The sequence below is a fragment of the Musca autumnalis genome, unplaced genomic scaffold, assembly GCF_047663935.1.
Source record: "Musca autumnalis isolate F117 unplaced genomic scaffold, ASM4766393v1 scaffold_1, whole genome shotgun sequence".
Classification (NCBI taxonomy): Eukaryota; Metazoa; Arthropoda; class Insecta; order Diptera; family Muscidae; genus Musca; species Musca autumnalis.
Window position 1 is genome coordinate 236,699,572 of NW_027411644.1, and position 19,894 is coordinate 236,719,465.

A 19,894-nucleotide genomic window follows, 5' to 3' on the forward strand; every position below is an offset into this window, starting at 1 on the left:
TTAATAATTGTTATTTGACTAGAAGAGAAGCCCTCCACTTACCTCTGATCTACGCTCCCTTCTGGCGGTGGCATTTAGATATGCCGAAAACACATTTAACTGGGGATCATCTCCATTATCACCCGTGAAATAGTAGGGTCGTTTGGCACGCACCTTGTTTGTATAGCCAATAGCTGCACCAATACCCACAGCACCATCAGAAACATCTCCAGAACCACCACCACCACCACTTCCACCAGCCCCTGCACCATTATTATTATCGGAAGATTCTGTTTTTCGACTATTCAAAGCTAGTTTCTTCAAACAACGTGGACACATTACCAAGCGTGTTATCAAAAATCTACCCTCGGAGGTATGAACGAAACGTGTACCCAACGATGGATACCAATCTTCCAACAATAAATCAATATGATCTACAGCTAAGGCTAATAACTTGGCAATAATTGGCATATTTGGTTCAATTTGTGCCAAATGCTGTCGTGCACCCTCCTCCACTTCTTGGAAGACATTGACATGTGTGAGAGGAAATGAAATTTCCAATATACTGGAATTACACAAATTTATGTCACTCCAAACTCCATCCAATTTAAGCTTAAAACGATTACTGGCATTGCGAAAAGGTTGTGTATTTGCGGACAATTGAAATGGTAGCTCCCAGATTTTGAATACCAAAATTGGGCCATAGTAAAGTGAAACACCAGTTTGCCATAAATTCCATTGAGTATCATGTTCCAAAGAGGTACGTAAATCGAATTCAAGGGATTGCTAGGAATGTAAGAAAAATGTTTACACAAATTTCAAAAATTATTTACATCAAAACTTACATCATTAGCTGCAATGTAGACCGATTTTATGGCCTCGGTAATATGTTCATCGGCCAAAAGTCGTGTAATTAATCGGGACCAAAATCCTGATGGAAAATAGGTCATAAGCAAAATTCGCTTAAGACCCATTTCCAATATATTTGTATCGTTAGCTGAGGAGCTTGTGGTCTGCTCGATTGGCTCATAAACCAAATTATTTAGATTAATTTCATTTGAGACAGAGCAACCTAAATTCAAGTTACGGCCACGTGTGCGCTGCGAAATCTGTAAGCCAAACTAAATTATTATCTAATCTAAAAAAATAGGTTTTATTTTTGAATTACCTTTACAATGGTCCCTGCATTTGGAGTTTCATTTTCATGCTGCGACAGCAATGAAGGTATTAGCAGAGTTCGCGAATCCCAGGTCAATGCTACCTCAAACTTATTCAAAAGACTGACAATATATGAGCGATTCGAATTACTACTTCCACTCGAGTTGCGAAACAATAAATTCAAATCATCCAATTTCATAATTCCGGTTCGGGCAAATGGATTTATTTCACGCACAGTCACCACATGGGCCAACATATCACATAACCACTGGGGATCGAGGAAATAATAATCCCTTAGTGTGGCATCATCATAATGCAACAGTACACCATTATCATGCAAAAACATTGTTGCCTGATTAAGTTCTGCCGTATCACGAAAACTTTTGTAATTATGCAAACGCATTTCTTCCGTCACCAATTTGCGATAATTTTCTGCATCCAGCACTGGATCTAAACCGGCTGCTTTCAAATTACACGATATAACATTGACAATATCTTCCAATGCAATATAACTGGCGGGGATCTTTTGCAGTAGCATGGGTTCTTTGGATCCAGGAGATTTCAGCATAAATGCTGTATCATAAATAATGTTTATCAGCAGTCGGATATTGTGCATAGTCTTGCAACTTATTTCTATGGAATCAATGACACGCGGTAAACCAATTTTCTCAGCATCCGGTATGGCAATGAATTTTTCACGTATAATTTGTTGTAATTCCTCGGCTTTCTCTGGGGAAAATGTATCGCCTACAGCATCGAAGTGAGTTCCCACAATTATGACGGGGGAATTTGGTGCCCGAGCTTGAATATTGCCTAACCATTGTAGAATTTCGGCGAGACCCTTGTGACCGTCAGTAATCTTCCATAACACCAAGTAGAGACTACGTTTCGAGAGGAAGTATTGATGGGTGGCGTAATATCTGAAAAGTTAAAAAAATATATATATACATTAGGGTGGGGCGATTTGTGTGGAAGCAAAAAAACCTTAATGAGCCCTTCGCGTTTCTGATTCCTGGGATTGAACTGAGCAAAAAAGTCCACTGGACCATATATCTACCGTGAAAATCGAGCCTCCCGATTTTGACTTTAAGTTTTTTATTGACGTTTTTTGAATATTTTTTTGAATAACAGCCAAACCATTGGGATTTTCGATCCAACACAAAGACAAACATTGTAGCCAAGACAGTAATTGAAAACTCTCTAATATATCGCAAAAGCATTGGAACGCTCCTTCAGGCAGTTTTAGCCTTAAGAATGTGCAAACTTTTCGGAAAATGTCGATAAATGACATTGTGCTACAAAATTTGACCCGAAAAATATTCAAGTGTTCTGATGCAAAATTATATCGTATTGGGATCCACGGACAACGACAATGCCTTTATTTCGTTTGGGTCACTTCGTTTTATTTTTTTATAACGGTAAAAGTAGTGAAAATCTGGGTTTCTTACATTTTCAAATTTAAACGGGCATATCTTATTTTTTTCACAACGGATTTCTTTTGATCCTTCTTCCTTTTAAAGGGGTGAATAATGTCTTTTGAATAAGCTATTATTGTTTTAAATCGGTTAACAAATGGCTAAGTTATAGTGGTTTATGTCTGAAAACCCCCTCAAAAAACGTATAAAGGAATTTCTCATAATTTTCAGAAATATAATGTTTTTTTTGTTTTGTTCAATATTTATATTTATTTTGAACTTGCCGACAAAAACGTGGATTATGAATTAACTGCACTAAGACACAAATGTTGAACCTTTGTGGGGGAGGTACCCTTAGGGAGGACCGATATTGGCCATTTTAGAAGTTAAACTAAATTTTGACAAAATATTCGGAGATCCATCGATATCGATATCGTGTGATATCGTCCTACCATTTTAGTGACATTTTTTAAATATTGGGTAGTTGGGGACCGGACCGGACCCCATGAAACTAAGTTTGGATATAATATGACGAAGACCAAATCGGTTGAACAGTTCGAGAGTTATCGTGCTCTCCGCCCGCCACATATGGTGACATAGGGATTTTTTACACCTTTCGGGCTGTTTTCCTAAGAAATATGCCCCTTAAAAAGCTTTTACCGTCTTAATGGAGGTAGCGAATGCAAATCACTTCAACAAAAATCAAAGTGATTCGAGAGCAGGTCCTAAAGTGAACTTATCCGAAATTTTGTGTGAGAGGTACCAGAAGGAGTAGACAAATATAGTCCATATTCGAACCTGATCTATATCTGGGAAAGTATGGATTACATCCGTCACTCCCTTCAAAAGTTATCGTGCGCACAATATTTCCGAACATTTTTTAACTTTTGTGGGAGAAGTACCTGAAGGAGTGGACCGATATGGCTTATCTTTGAATTTAAACTATGTTTGGACAAAATATTACGAAGGCCAAATTTTGGATCGAATCGATTGATTCGTTCGAGAGTTATTGTGCGCTCCAGCCAGCCAGACAGACAGACGGACGGACATTGCTCAATCGACTTCAAATTGTCTGAAACACATTTCGTCCAAACATACTTGGGGTCGAAAAGCATTATTTCGATGAGGCACATTTTGCCCGTATGAAAGTGTATATACCCTCGTTAGCATAAATGCTGAGGGTATAAAAACTGAGCTGAATGGTAATACGTTTTTTGCAATACAAAAGAGAATTTGGATGCTCTTCATGATTGGTTGATGGGAGGTTTTAAAGGTATCGTTAGAGGCCCGTCCTTGGCTGTGTTATATTTACACAGACTATGCACGAAGGGAAAAGGGAAAGTCTTCAATACAGACCTGTCTCGCTTGAGAGCCTGGTTTTTATGACCTGTACATAGAATCTATGATGGTAGCAGGCAGGTGTGGATCTGCAGAGGTTGAGGTGCTTAACGTATATATATCGCGCCGATAAACAACTGTGCTCTACTTGTAGACCCAACATTTGCCCGCTTTTGGAAGGTCATAACCGACAGGTCTTAGGGGACGTTAATGCTCATCATGAGTTGTGGCATTCGGTCCTCGAGCCTGAGCATAATGATAGCTCTAAGTTTGGCATGGTCAATGAGGAGAGTGTCACAGTTAGCCAGATATATATAAGCATCGTGTCACTTGGTCTGACAAATGATGTCACCTGGCGACCCGTCGTTTCTCTTGGGACAGACCTTATCCTCATTATTGTCACTATCAACGGATCGCCGTCGCACTTTCATCAATCATAAGAAACGTAATTGGTCTAGTTTCAGAGTGTTCACTAATCACCGCTTCAGAGATCTTCCCAACTGTTCTGATGTTCGGGTAGTAGAGAGGACGTAGCGGGACATCACTGCTGCGGCCGCTTGATAATACCTGATATACACTGTGACATAGTTGGAAATGAGATTGCCGATGACTGTGTATCCCCTACTCTGTCACTTCACTAATAAACTCGACAACTTTTACACAGATCTATCTGCTCGCGTATGGCAGAACGAGCACGGTTGTAGGAGCTCGATGCTTATCTGCCCCTTTATATCGAGTCGTAGAACATCTTCCCTATTACTCCTTAACAAGGCTGAGATCAGAATTACTGTAGGGGTCATGGTGAAATAGTTGTCGGTGGAATAGTAGTGTTGATTACTGTAAGCTGTGCGAGGATGAAGAGGAGACGGAAACCATTGAGTATGTCATTGTCAAATGTTAAACAACATAGACACAGACTCTTCGACACAAACTCTACTACCTCAGACCTATCTGGCTATGGGGAAGGAACTCCTAGAGTCTTCAAGTCTAACAACCTTCTTCTTTTAACACCTTTCATTCAACTTACAGGATGAACACAATGGACCTGGCATTTCACATACAGAAAAGTGCGACTCCCAGTATCTTCGCAGAATTGTTATTTCGAATCGAATATAAAAATGTTGACGCATTCCGTTTCAAGATTAGTTAAGCGGCTCAACATCTTCGAAACACTCGAATAATGCTGACTGTGTGTTTTATCTTCTTATTGCTAATAAATGTTTCGTCATTCAGCTCTACTTAAAATCTCATCTAAATATTACAATAACAATTAAAATACTACAAAATACTCACTCTTTTTGACCACCAAAATCCCATGTACGAAACACAACCGGACCATGTGAGCCGGGTGCTTTTTTACGTTTCTCTGATATCCAGGTGCCGATATCTACACCCACCGTTGATATGTTACCGCCACGTTGAGATTTCGAAAGATTGCGACTGTGGCCCATACGTTTGGCCCAATGATTTTCAGAGGCCTTGGGTTTTTGTGAACCAACACCCTGGCGCAACAAATCTAAGAGAGTAGTCTTGCCTATGCCCTGGACACCAACCACCATCAGTTTCATTCGGGCATATGGCTGTGCATCTTCATAAATAGATTTCAAATAGCCAATTATATCCATTGTTTTATATTTTTTACTTTCTATCATTGACTTTAAGGGATCCTGCAGAAGGCAGCCACGGGTATTTAAATTCCACAGACGTGTCAGTAAACCTAAATGTGGTGGAAGATCGGTTACATTAACATTGCCACTTATATTGAGCACACTTAGGCTGGTCAATTCATGCAACGATGTGGGTATTTCCTTGAGACAATTGTTGCTAATGTCCAACATAGAAAGATTGGGAAATATCAGTTTTGATTTGGTGACACCAACAACACTCCAATCAGAATCATCAGATTCGTTGAATAGTGTTGTAACATCATCTGTGGATAACTGTATGCGTGTGAGAAGATTATCCGCCAAAATTAGAGTCCTCAACGATTCCAGTCTCAAATGTCTACGATGGCGACAAACACTTTTCAGCACTGTCGAACGAAATGAGGAAGCCTTTGAACTGTTGGGATTGTGTTTGGCAAACGAGGGTATATCATCATTTTCTCCGCCTTGATTTTGGGCCACGAAACTATAGCACAAAAGATGGGGATCTGATTCGGTAATGCGTGGTAAACTTGGCCAACATGATATTTCATTATGACTTAAATCTAACTGTTTTAGTGTTGCAGGATAGCTAGTAACATGGCCCATGGATCTTAAACTATTGTAGGACATATTAAGTCTTGTTAAATTCACTGCCAAACAAGGCAAGGCCGCTGGAATGCTAGTAAACAAATTGTTGGCAATATTTAGGCTGTTGAGTTGGGAGACGCCATCTTCCTTTTTCGATTCATTCCATTTAACATCATTGTCGGTTATCTCTAAGCTATTCGACCATATGTTACGATGTACCAATGGTTGTAGGGTTAATGTTCTGGTCTTGCTTCGACTTTCCGTGCCGTATACATCAAACTTTGAAAATGGTTCTAAATCCAATTTGTCTAAGCTAAGTTGTGACGATGATGTTTGCATAGGTGGTACGGGAAGATCCTTTAGTAAATTAAAGGCTATATTTAATTCACGCAATTTTGGTGCTTTCCACATATCAAAAGGCATTTCCTGCAATTTATTATTTGATATATCCAGGATAGTAAGTGCAGGCAAGTGGAATATTTCTGCTGGTATTCCTATTAATTGATTATCCTGTATGTAGATTTCTTCAAGAACTGGTGATGAATAAGCACATCTACCGCTAGGTGTTGTTGCTGATGGCAAGGGGAGTTGGGTAATTTTGTTTTGAGCTACATTTAAGTATCTGTAATGGGTAAGAATTTTATTGAGGATTATGTGAAGAGTGGGAACCTTTGTTATACTCACTTTAGGGAAACTAAATTAAATATTTCAATTGGTAAACTTGTAAGATGATTGTGAGAGAAATCAATGCGTGTAATAGCTGTTAGTGCAACCTCGGTAATTTTTGGATGACCCTGTAATTTGGGATTCAATTGCAGTACCCCATTTACCATCCAGTCAACTCTGAGAATTAAAGTAAAATTATTATTTATAATAATTTTATTTTTACCTTCCCCAGCTCAGCTACCTTACCTTACAAACGGCAACTGGACATTTGTGTTGTTGTGCCAATCAATAATGACGGGTGTATTTGGAAACATGGTACTATATGAAATATTTGTGGCTGAAGGCAAGAAAACTTTAACTTCTACCGGTGTTGGCAAGCCTTTTTTATTGATTTTATAATCAGAATCAGGGTGGACACGTTTAGCAAGTAAACGATTTAAAATGGATTCATCTTCGGAAGCCACGGCCACACTTAAAGCTGAGCCATTATCATCACGAGCACCATATCTATGAAATGGAGACATAAATTATTAGAACCCAACACTAACTAAACTTCCCGGTATATCTTACTTCAATAACAACTCAACCATGGGCAATGACCTTTGTTTGCATGCCTCGGCTATGGGTACATTACTGAGACCATAAATTTCCTCACTGCATTTTGGATCATTATGATCCTCCACCGGTTTGGCAATAATATTTGGATTTGCACCATTCTGAAGGAGCACCGTAACAACATCCAAAAATGAACCACGTACAGCTGCCAACAGTGAAGTTTCTCGTGCAGCACCACATAATAAATTTATATTTATCGGACATCTTTCACATTCTAGAGACTCTTCCTTTAACAATTGTTCACCTTCTCCCGATATATTGAGTTTTGACATTATCGCTTGTATACCGAATGAAATACGTTTACGTGTCGGTGTTATTGGAGCACTTTGTGGACTTTGAGCACAGGTTTTTCGTGCACGTACTTTCCATTTAAGTAAAATATTGACTAGAGATTTATTGCCTAATATACTGGCTATATAAAGACTAGTTTGTCCTGTGACATCTTGAGCATTTGGATCGAATGGTAAACGCCATTCCCATACACCCTCTTCGTCACGATATGTTGAATAGAGATATTCCGGATAGTTGTAATTGATAAGTAATTCCAATAAGTTTAGATGGCCATTGATACAAGCGGCATGTATCGGTAGCCATTTCTCCACTGTAGGTTGCTGCAAAATAAAATATAAAAATTGAATTGATTCAGCAGGAAAGTTGTGTAATGTTATAATTGAAAAAAGTTTCAAGGTTGTGGTTATGCTTTGGACTCGGATAGACAATTGTGGGCAACGGTTAAATCATTCAAATAATCTAGCCACATACCCGCTTGTGTTGGTTCTGTCAACAGTTTCTGAAGAAGATTAAGTCGATCGTATGTCAGACTCCAGAGGTAATGACAGATTGTTAGGGTTCGTCATTTATCAGATCGGGTGCTACAATGTTGTTACAGCACATGAGTTTGCATGTTCACATGTTCTGACTCTGTTCTAGAAATGTGGCTGTTTCGATGGGCTGTAGCCACAAAGCTACTTGAGTAGGTTTGGCAGGGTATGAAAAGGTGCAGCGTGTCGTGCGGACCTGTGCCGCATGCTGGGCAGATGTTTTGTACGGTGTCATCGATCCTTGCCTTATAGGAATTTAGGCACCATGCTGATGATTGTCAACTGGATAGCTATTTCTAACGCTGGGGAGGATTAAAGCCTCAATGGTCTTTGAGATACTCGACTTCCGCATCATCCAGCTGTTTCAGTATTATCATGGAGATGATTTAGAGTCCTGATGACATTCACAATACCATCCTTTGTGGTGGTTTCTCATCGACAGGAAAAAATCGAATGCGTAATAATCTTCATTCTCGCCCTGTCACTCCCAGGAAATAATTTGCGCAACTCTTCGGATCAGTTAGCACAACGTCGCGAAACGTGACTGAGGTCTTATTTTCCTTTTTTCCAAATTCTCGATTGAAATAATTTGCGCACCTCTTCGGATCATTTAGCGTATCGTCACCAAACGTGACTGAAGTCTTCCTTCTTTCCAGGGTTCGAGAGTGACTCTAATGACGACTCCAATGTCGCAACTCTTCAGATGACTTAACCACTTGTAATTCTTATGCTCTCCGACAAAACCTGTTAACTTCCAGCGTCATCTCCCTGACTCTAAGGTCACTGCGGTTAATACGACAAAGCTTATCACGCTCATTTGCTAATCCTGTCGCAGTTATGATGTCTCGGAACGTTCTTTCTGCTACCCGAACATCGGAACGGTTGTGTTAACACAGCATGCAGCAACATACACCTTTTTCAGATGTAATTCGAAACATTTTAGTTGTAATTCGTAACATTTCTTTTGTAATTCGAGAATTCTATTTGTAATTCGTAACATTCCATTTGAAATTCGAATTATTCCATTTGTAATTCGAATTATTCTATTTGTAATTCGAATTCGAATTATTCTATTTGAAATTCGAATCATTCCATTTGTAATTCGAATTATTCCAGTTGAAATTCGAATTATTTCATTTGTAATTCGAATTATTTCATTTGTAATTCGAATTATTTTATTTGTAATTCGAAATATTTCATTTGTAATTCGAATTATTTTATTTGAAATTACATAGGAAATCATTCGAATTACAAATGGAATAATTCGAATTACAAATGGAATAATACGAATTACATATTGAATAATTCAAATTTCAAATGGAATAATTCGAATTACAAATGGAGTATTTCGAATTACAAATGTAATAATTCGAATTACAAATGGAATAATTCGAATTACAAATGGAATTCTCGAATTACAAATGAAATGTTACAAATTACAAATAGAAATCTCGAATTACAATTAAAATAATTCGAATTACATCTGAAAAAGGTGTAGTCCCTCGATGACTCCAGAACAACCCTAGAGATGCTCCACTCGCGGCATCTATTGCATCTCACCGAAGTTTGGCTGCGGTGGATGCGATGTCACAAACAGGGGTTTCCTCCTTTCCGGCACGGATTGCTCACAACACAGAAAAACAATACAAACATGTGTATACTGAGGTGCCACCCACTGGCAGGAACACGAATTTTGTGTGGTTCCAGGTCAATCCCGCATCGAAGACACCGCCGTTGTGGGAACAGAGTAGCCGTATGTGGTAAACAGAGTGACCGTACATATTCCCGCGCGGAATGGTGCCTCGCAACGGCGTACGCTACATGTGTCGATTAGCTTTGTTCAATGGATTGCTGGGAACATAAACCGATTCGCTTTTTTATGCGATTGAATTCATTATCAGTTTAACTACAGCAGACAGAAATTTTACTTCTTTTGCATTAATCCTTAAGGTGATTCAATCTACAACAACCACAAAAATGTACCCATTCCATGCATCCAATTCTTCTCACCGATGTTGACGATCTTTGGTACAGAGCAGGTAATCCGGTGTGTACTCGAACACCTATAAATAGTTATTGATGTGGGCGGAGACACAGAACCCGTTGCCTTTGGATTTGTCCCCGTTTTGGACGGAAAGAACACAGAAAAACATTCGAGGAACATACATGCTTACTCAGTTAGAAGACGCTGACCCAAACCTTCTATTCAAACCGGAACAAAGCACCCGCCGTCGTGGGATGTGTGATATGCGCCAATAACCGTTGCATTTCACCGATTAATATTAGTTGTTTTTTGTTTTATTTATTCCACTTGTGGTGACTCAGGTGTTTAATTAAATTACAGGTTTAAATCGGCAATGTGTATATTTCTTATATTCTCCGCGTTGTATTTGTTGGACGTCTACGCCTTCTATTGCCCCATGATATTAATTCCACATAATATATTGAGAAGCTCTCTGGAGTTTTATTAAGATTATGACCCACCTAAAACCACTTCCTCCTCATTACTTCAAAAAGTATAAGGAGTCGATTTTGTTCGGCCATGTAGTGATATTCTCTATACATATTATAATGCATCTCAGCGGTCAATGGATCGTATACATAATACAAAACAATAAACCACACTTACCTGTATTAAATCGGGAAATTTTTCCAGCATTTTCTTGGCAATATTATAATGGCCATGATGTACAGCAGCATACAGAGGTGAATACTTGGTTACAGTATGTGAACGACCATCTGCACCGGCATCCAATAAACGATTTGTGATACTCTCATAGCCAGATTGGGCAGCCCTTAGAAATAAACAACAACAAAAAACAAATATGACAATGAGGTTGTTACTTTGCAACTGATTATACATATGTAAATATGCATATATGTATGTACATGTACGCTCTGAATTTGAATATATGTAGATACTTACAGGAACAACAAAGTAGTTGCACCAGCCGGAGCCATATTGACAATAATTTGCCGCTCACTGGCCAATGCTTCCAAAAGGACACGCACAGTTCGTTCATCTCCAGAGGTTACGGCATGTCGCAGTTCACGATGTTTGATAAGTCGAACCTGTTCTCGGGCATCTGGTATACAAAGAAAAAAAAAAACGCAACACAAAATATGTTAGGAGTTATACACATTACATAAAAGTTTTATAAAAAAAGTTTGCCTATATGATTCACCTAATGTTTTAGTGATTTCAATGACCTCATCTAGAAAATAATCGCAGGCATCTAAAGCGGTCTCTGTGCCTGATTTTGGCTTTTCCACAAAACTCCAATCCATATTTATTCTATGCTCTATGCAATGCTTTCTTTTGTTAAATTCTATTTATCTTCCTGTTAATCCATCAATTTCTTTCTTTCTGTTGCAAAAAAATTGATATTCATATCAACTCTTTTTGGTTTTTTCCTTTCGTTGCTATAGACTTTTTCTTAGCCCAACTCCCGATACCCAACAACACCCTTAGCCGTGCAAACTTCTAATGACAACTAAAATGTAAATGAAGGAAAATTTTTTGGCTTCGTCAGATTTGGTTAAAAATCAATTGTCTGCTCTCAAATATCAAAATCCAACAAAGCTTGGCAAATTCATTCATAAAACCGGCCAAAGAGCGGAAAAGAGGTATAGACAACGGCCACAACAACTTTAGTGGTTGTATCATTCCAAACAACCACCACAATCACCCACAATTTATTGAGCCTTGCCTGCCCACCGCCTGCCTATAAGGTAGAGAGTGTTGTAACCACTGCGCAAGACACGCATTTCTTAACAATCAAACATACCAGCAGTCCGACCATCTGTTGCACGTGTTGTACGGGTTTTGTGTAATACAAGTCCCATTTTCAGGGAAATCTTACAACAGCAACAAAAACGATAGTAAGACTCCAAGAGGCATCAAAGATTCTATTACAGACTAATGCAAAAAAAAAAAAACAAAACAAGACACTAAGTCTCATTAGCTTTGACGTTCAGAGGATAGATGTCGATGGCGTATAAATGTACAAGGAGAACTGGCGGTAAATGATATGCGCCACTTATAATGCACATAATCAATGCACCACCCACCAACCATAGACGAAGACTTTTATTTATCATCGTACAAATTGTATGCAAAATTGTGGTTGTGATACAATATGTTTGTTTGTATTTTGCATTATTGTATGGGAATGCAGCAGCATGATTTTAAATTATTGACTCACAATACGTTCGTTATGGTACTGATAAAAAAAAATAATGAAGACCTACAAATTGACGTATTAATCGCATTGAACGTCATGCGGGAGCAAGGAGAAAATTTACATTTTCATAGAGGCATTGATTAAATGCGACAATTCTTTAAGGACGGCTAATGGGGAAGGGAACGGGGTAGTTGAAGTCCTCGGTAACTGTTGGATGGTATCATTATATGGGGCTACTTCATAATGTGCAGTTATGTCCACAATTTTGGATGCAGACGTTTCTTGACTATTGGGAAACTTACGTTTAAATTTACAGCTACTTTGGTCAGAAAATGTACCCTTAAAAATATAGATTACCTAAAATCGGCCAATGCCTTCATCTGGGACCTACAAACGTGGACCAACTTACATATGTATATATCGACAAGACCTGGTTGTTGTTCCCAGCAAACCAATCGTACCGACATCGTAACGAAATCGGAACAAAATTCGGACGATACGTCCGATATCTGATCCGAAATCGTAACGATATCTTAACGAAAGTTGTATGAAGTGGTTGACATAATTTCGGAACGAAATGTCGGAGCCACATCGGATCGATTTCCTTCCGACATTCGTTCCGAAATCGGAAGGAAATCCTTGGGAAATTCGGAAAGGAAATTTCTTTCCGACATTCGTTCCGAAATCGGAAGGAAATCGATACAATATCTGAACTATGTCCTCTCCGAAAAATCGTTTAGAAATCGGAACGAAATCTGAACGACTTTGCTTCCGAAATTATTCAGAGGTGTCGGACATCAGACATTTGGTTTGCTGGGTTGTAACAGTGTTTTTATTTTGTATGTATGTATATGTTTGTATGTTCGTTCCTCTGCTTAATCTGGCTCTGGGCCAATCTCCAGCTCCAGGAATGTGGTTGCTTCGAAAGGATATAAACGCAGATCCACTGGAATTAGTTGAGTAGGTTTGGCAGGGCAGTTGTAAAGGTACCGTGTGTCGTGCGGTTCTGTACCCCAAGCTGGGCAAATGTTTTGCACCGTATCATTGATTCTTTTGGACGGCTGCACCATCCCCAGCGTAGTTGAGCCAAAACAACTCCGGTTTGTCGTGCCAGCTGACGGTCCTCAGATGCGATAGATGGGGGATGTACCATCTATGTGGCAGGCTTAAATATTTTTAAATTCCGTTACACTTCTATTCTCGGACCACACTGGCGCCGCATAGCTTACCACAGGCCGTCCTATCGCATTATACGTGGTCAACAAAGTTTCTTCTGCACCCCAAGTGCTGCCGGCTAGGGACTTGAGGACAAATGAACATGTTGTCGAATGTGACCCCTAGAATCTTGGTGTAGTTGGTGATCGAAGTTCTGCTACCATCGTCGTCCCTGGTATTCAACTCAGTGGTCATCTCTGCCGTTCATGTGCTGAACAGGGTGGCAGTACATTTTATGGTGGATATTTGCATACTCCTCGCGTGGAAACAGTTGGTAAGATCATTCAAATATGAGTTCAGCCTTTCACAAATTCATACACAAAGGTACCATGAACGTATAATCATCAGCATACGTTTCGATCTCAATACCACAATACCGTCCGTTGAAGGTGTAATACATGAGAGGTTTGTGTTAAACAGTTCCTGAGATATCACCCCACTTTGGGGAACTCCCTGTTTCAATCTACGGAGCTTGCACTTCTCGTACCTAAATTTCACTTACAGTTTTTGGTGGAAAGGATTGCTGGCCGCTGAGAACCCTCAATGCCAATTTAGACCAAAAATGAAGATAAAAACTTCAATCTTACTGAAATCGGGCTGTACTGTTATATTTGAGGCTAAACCAAAAAGTGGACCTATGTCCCCAATTTTTATTAGAGAAGTTTTTGGACCACTGTGAATCCTAAATGACAAATAACAGACAAATTTCGATCAAAAATGTAGAAAGACCATATTTACTTAGGCGATTTTCCTTGCGGCACTGGTCAGTTTGTTGCTGAGAGAGGGTATTGAGAGGCCTCAACCCTCTCTCCATCAAACTGACAATTGCCTCAAGGAAAATCGCCTAATGTAAATATGGATAAAGTTAAAAATACCTGGAATTTTCTAGTACCGGTCGGTTCTTGGGTCTGTACTAAAACTTGGTATATGGCGGCTAAAGTAAAACGTGGACCTTGGCTCGTTCGGTAGTCATTCCTTTCGACAGTTATCGTCCCCACCAGACAATATTATTTGATTACGGTAGGACTTATGGAGCTATCTAGTCATTATGCCCACGAAATTATATTTTACCATTGTAAACAGGTCCAGAAATTAAACTACACTAACGTCCAAACAGAGATAGCATGCTAAAATTTAGCATATCTGCTTCTACAGCAGTCTTGAAGAGGGGCTATATAGGGCACCGTTTTTATACCCTCAGTATTTATGCTAACGAGGGTATATACACTTTCATACGGGCAAAATGTGCCTCATCGAAATAACGCTTTTAGACCCCAAATATGTTTGGACGAAATGTGTTTCAGACAATTTGGAGTCGATCGGTCCACTCCTACCTCCCACACAAAATTTCGGATAAGTTCAGTTTAGGGCCTGCTCTCGAATTGCTTTGATTTTTGTTGTAGCAACTTGTATTCACTGCCCTCCATACGACGGTCAAGTTTCATCAGGGGCAAGTCCATACTTCCTGAGAAAATAACCTGAAAGTTGCAAAAAATCCCTTTGACACCGTGTGTAATGGTTGGAGCACAAGATAACTCTATAACGGATCTGTCGATTCTGTCCAAAATTTAGCCTTTAAATTTCTGTAAATACCAAGGCAATATGGGTATCATTGTAAAGCTCTGTAGTGGAATTCTGTAACTCATTTTTTGAGTTACCGACAATTGTCGGTAAAATTAAAATGCTTATAATTTCGGTAATTACCGATGTTTTTCGGTAAGTTAGCGACGAATAAAAAGCAGTCGTAAAGTTCTACCGATAGCAAGAATGTTGTCCACTTTTATTTGAAATTTTCATTTATAATTTTGCGTTTTAATTTTACCGATTTTTGTCGGTAACTCAAAAAATGTGTTAGAGAATCGCACTACTGGTGATTTTAATTGCAACTAGCGGGTGTTGGAACAACTTTCCATTTTTAAAGGGAAAATTTAACCCGCGTAGCCGGTGTTGGACCCTGTCCATAGGTGTCCAGGCCGAAAGCCGGCCACAAATTTAAATTTCTAAAGAAAATTTAACTGCGGGCTCTACATGGATATGAGAAATGTCTTTAGTGATTGTGGAACTTTAAAGGCCAATACCACGGGAAGTATGTACTTGTTCAAGACAAAATTTATATCGTTATAATCAGGACCCCAAGGGATATCTGTGGTATATATATCATCAAGATCCGGGACTGGGCCCTAAACCCGGCTTGTTCCCATATGTACACTGAGGTGGCAGTCGTTGGCCGGAACGCTGATGTTGTGTGTATTTTGTTTTTGTATTTTTGAAAGTACACGCAACACGCTGAGTTATAGGTTTGGCCCTATAACTGAAGCAATAAACTATAAATAATTGCAAAAAAAGACTTAATTTTACTTTCAAAAAAATATTTAAAAAAATCCTAAAACGGGCAATTTTGTTACAAATGTATTGACCACCACTGTATGTACGTCCATATAAAGGCCGCTGCACATACGGTCCGTTGAGCGTGGCGTTACAACAACCACATGAAAACTTCAAGAACAAACTTGGCATCACTTACACATTTTTCATGTGATTGTTGTTTTCTACGCGCAACGCGTCACGCAACGGATCGTATGTATTTGGCCTTAAGCATATACCAACCAGTAAGGAAAGGATCAACGTCGGGCGGGGCCGACTATATGATACCCTACACCACTGTGAATAGGTGAAAAATATATGTGGGAGCTAAATCCAAATGTGAACAGATTATGATATGATTTGGCACATATATTTCTAGACCAAACACCGTTGCACATTCCAAATTTCATCAAAATTAGACATACATAGCGTCTTTGGTGCATCAAATACTTTAAATCGGGCGAAAATATATTTGGGAGCTATATCCAAATCCGAACCGATTTCGATATAATTTGGCACACTTATTTCTAGACCAAATTCCATCACACATTCCATATTTCATTGAGATCAGACATATATAACGTCTTTCGTGAACCAAATACCAAAAATCGGCCAAAAATATATATGGGAGCTATATCCAAATCCGAACCGATTTCGATAAAATTTGGAACACTTATTTCTAGATCAAATTCCGTCACACATTCCATATTTCATTGAGATCGGACATATATAACGTCATTCGTGCACCAAATACCAAAAATCGGCCAAAAATATATATGGGAGATATACCCAAATCTGAACCGATTTTGATATAATTTGGCACACTTATTTCTAGACCAAATTCCGTCACAAATTCCAAATTTCATTGAAATCGGACATATATAACGTCTTTCGTGCACCAAATACCAAAAATCGACCGAAAATTTATATGGGAGATATATCCAAATCCGAACCGATTTTAATATAATTTGGCACATTTATCTATAGACCTAATTCCATCACACATTCCAAATTTCATCAAAATTGGGCAGATTCAGCGTGCTTGTTGCATCAAATACCTCAAATCGACCGAAAATTTATATGGGAGATATATCCAAATCCGAACCGATTTTAATATAATTTGGCACATTTATCTATAGACCTAATTCCATCACACATTCCAAATTTCATCAAAATTGGGCAGATTCAGCGTGCTTGTTGCATCAAATACCTCAAATCGGCCGAAAATATATATGGAAGCTATATCCAAATCTGAACCGATTTTCACCAAAAGCAATACCGTTCTTCATTAGGCTTACAAAAATTATCTTCCCCAATTTTCAGCCAAATCGAACAATAAATGCGACCTGTACGTTGCGAAGGGACGGACGGACGACTCAGAAAGTGATTCTATGCATATCCCTAGAAGGAACTATGGGTCTATCTCTTTTCCTTAGGCATGTTACATACAAATGCACTAACACACAATATAAAATGTCGCCAATTTTATGTGCCACACAAGAAAAACCAATTGGCAACTCTATACGATTTTATAAACATTCTTACAAACTGTAAATAAATGTTATTTGTTGTTTATAACCCTTACATTAGAGCCATTAGAGCGAAAAAACATCAACAACTTTCACTTAAAATGCCCTTTCACTAAAATAATCAATAAATCAATATTTTCCAATTTCATCACTGACCACCAACCACTGCAATTAAATATTAATTCCACAATGACATTTTCCATTCAACTCACCCTCATCGTCGCTCATTTTTAAGACGATAAAAATGAACTTTTACGTGCTTTTCACAAATTTCTTCAATAAAATTCAAGTTCACTTATCACTTAACGTCAAATGCAGTTATATTTAATAAGATTTAATTATTTTAAATATGCATTGTTTATTTTTTCGGAAATCAACGAAAATACGATAAATTTTCAGCGGTACATCTGCAAAACAATTGGCAGATGTTTATTTTTCTTAGAATGTGTTTTCATAACATGCAGCTTTTGAATGGCTATCTATCAATAGAGAAGGAAAAAGCAAGGCACATTTATAAAAGGTAGAAGTGACAATCAGCTGTGTTTTTACTTTTTTGGTAAATTTGGCCAAAACCTGAAACTTTGCGTATGAAGCAAAAAAATTTAACTCGCTCGGAGCAAAATTGCCTGAGATATGAACATTTGAAGGTAACAAACAATTGAAGCTGTAAACACACACATCGTTAGATGTGTTTAGGGCATTATTGTGATTTGTATGTAGCATGGAAACTTAAAACGCATGTTTTTCGAAACGCCATTTTTAAAGCCGGTGCCAACGATAGCTCGAAAAAGAATTGACCGATCTTCATATGGTTTGGTGAGCTTATTATATACATAAAAATCTTGTCCTTAAGCTATACAGATTTTTAAAAGAAAAAAATTGGCCAATTTTTGACAAAAAACGGTCAATTTTTCGTTAAAATCGAAGTTTTGACTTTGACAGCTCACAATTTTTTTTAAATCGATTTTTTTAATTCCGTTTCGCTTAAAGGCAAGATAGTTAGATTCTTAAAACGCCCACAAAAACATACCAAGATCGGCCCATCCGTTTTCGAGCTATCGTTGCCAGAGCAAAACGCTTTTACAGAAATTTACCACAAGACTATGCAATATTTTAACAACAAAAATTCCAAATGTAGTATAAGATGTGCTCTTTCAGATGAAAAAGAACGACTAAAAAATATTGGTAGGTTCATTGAAAAAATTTATGAAAAATTAGTTCTTTGGTCATGTTGCAAAAAACAGAGTTGTATACGAGGATTTATGCCAGATTTCAAACAGATCCACTCAATAGGAGGATTTATTTTTGTATGGGAAATCTGGTAGATTTTGGCTGGATTTAGCAAATAAAACCTGATAATGTGCTAAATCCGGCTAATGAAGTCATATCTAAATGAGCTATAAGGTAGAAGTGACAATCCACTGTATTTATACTTTTATTGTAAATTTAGTTTTCAAAATGTAATAGGGTCTACTCATGAAATTTGAAACTTCGAAATTTGCTACCATAAAATAGTGCCTTTCATCCTAAACGTTTAATAAAAATTGCCTACGAGAGTTCTGAATGCGTTATATTTACATTTTGATTCAAATTTGTTCTATTTTAGAGGATAATGTCCAATTTACATTAGCAACTTTTTCGTCATTTAGAGCTGTTTCGTCATTTATTTGCTAAAACAGGCAACATTTTGCGTCATTTACCATACAAAAATAAATGACGATAGTTACGTCATTTATTCTAAACAACGCACGAAAACACCATACTTTTATACGCAACCCTGCTTTTTCGTCATAAACTACAACTGCAACTGTTTTATGATGTCTTTGTTTGTTTGTGTGTGTTGTAGAAAAACAAAAATACTCAAACGATGACAAAAGTGAAAATAAATGGTTAAAAAACTTGCAAAAATTAATAATTTAAGTTATTTGATACACATTTGTGTTGTGAAATTCCTATTTTTCTGAATAAATATATTGTGTGCGTGTGTTTGTGTTATTGTATAAGTGTGTATGTGCGATTGTGTGCGTAAGCAAATAACGCAAAAAACATATGTAAATACACTTCATTTGATTCTAGGATTTCGTAAAACGAAATCATTTAATATGCATATGTAAATTGGACTTAAGAAGAATGGCATTCTTGCTTAAGTCATATCTGGTAAATGACTAAAGACCAAGTTCGACCTAATTCAAATGTGATTCTGAAATCTTTTTATTAGGTCGAACTTGGTCTTTAGCCTTTTATCAGATATGACTTAAGCAAGAATGTCATGCTTCTTATGTGTCTGGGTACATAAGCTGCCTCGCCTGGTTGCCTTGCTTTCCCGCTTCATTTCTGACATAACGAAAATAAAAGAAGAAAAGGGCAACCTAGTTC

The 19,894-nt window shown here is 38.0% G+C and overlaps 1 protein-coding gene across 2 annotated transcripts in view; it reads right to left on the reverse strand.

Annotated features, from left to right (window-relative positions):
* Positions 1-18,005, reverse strand: part of Lrrk (Leucine-rich repeat kinase) — a 25,810-nt gene extending 7,805 nt beyond the window's left edge. Inside the window, exons 1-10 of one of the 2 annotated variants that reach the window (XM_073960550.1) lie at positions 17,731-18,005; positions 11,153-11,312; positions 10,856-11,021; positions 7,361-8,016; positions 7,037-7,297; positions 6,809-6,967; positions 5,184-6,746; positions 1,148-2,057; positions 825-1,088; positions 43-765 (exon numbers count right to left, since the gene is read on the reverse strand). In XM_073960550.1, coding sequence (XP_073816651.1) covers positions 43-765; positions 825-1,088; positions 1,148-2,057; positions 5,184-6,746; positions 6,809-6,967; positions 7,037-7,297; positions 7,361-8,016; positions 10,856-11,021; positions 11,153-11,312; positions 17,731-17,746 — 4,878 coding nt within the window. In that variant the 5' untranslated portion in view covers positions 17,747-18,005. Of the gene's footprint in view, positions 1-42; positions 766-824; positions 1,089-1,147; positions 2,058-5,183; positions 6,747-6,808; positions 6,968-7,036; positions 7,298-7,360; positions 8,017-10,855; positions 11,022-11,152; positions 11,313-11,411; positions 11,733-17,730 lie in introns of those variants that run through there. The other variant, XM_073960549.1, reaches the window with a different exon arrangement.
* Positions 18,006-19,894: the final 1,889 nt, after the last annotated feature.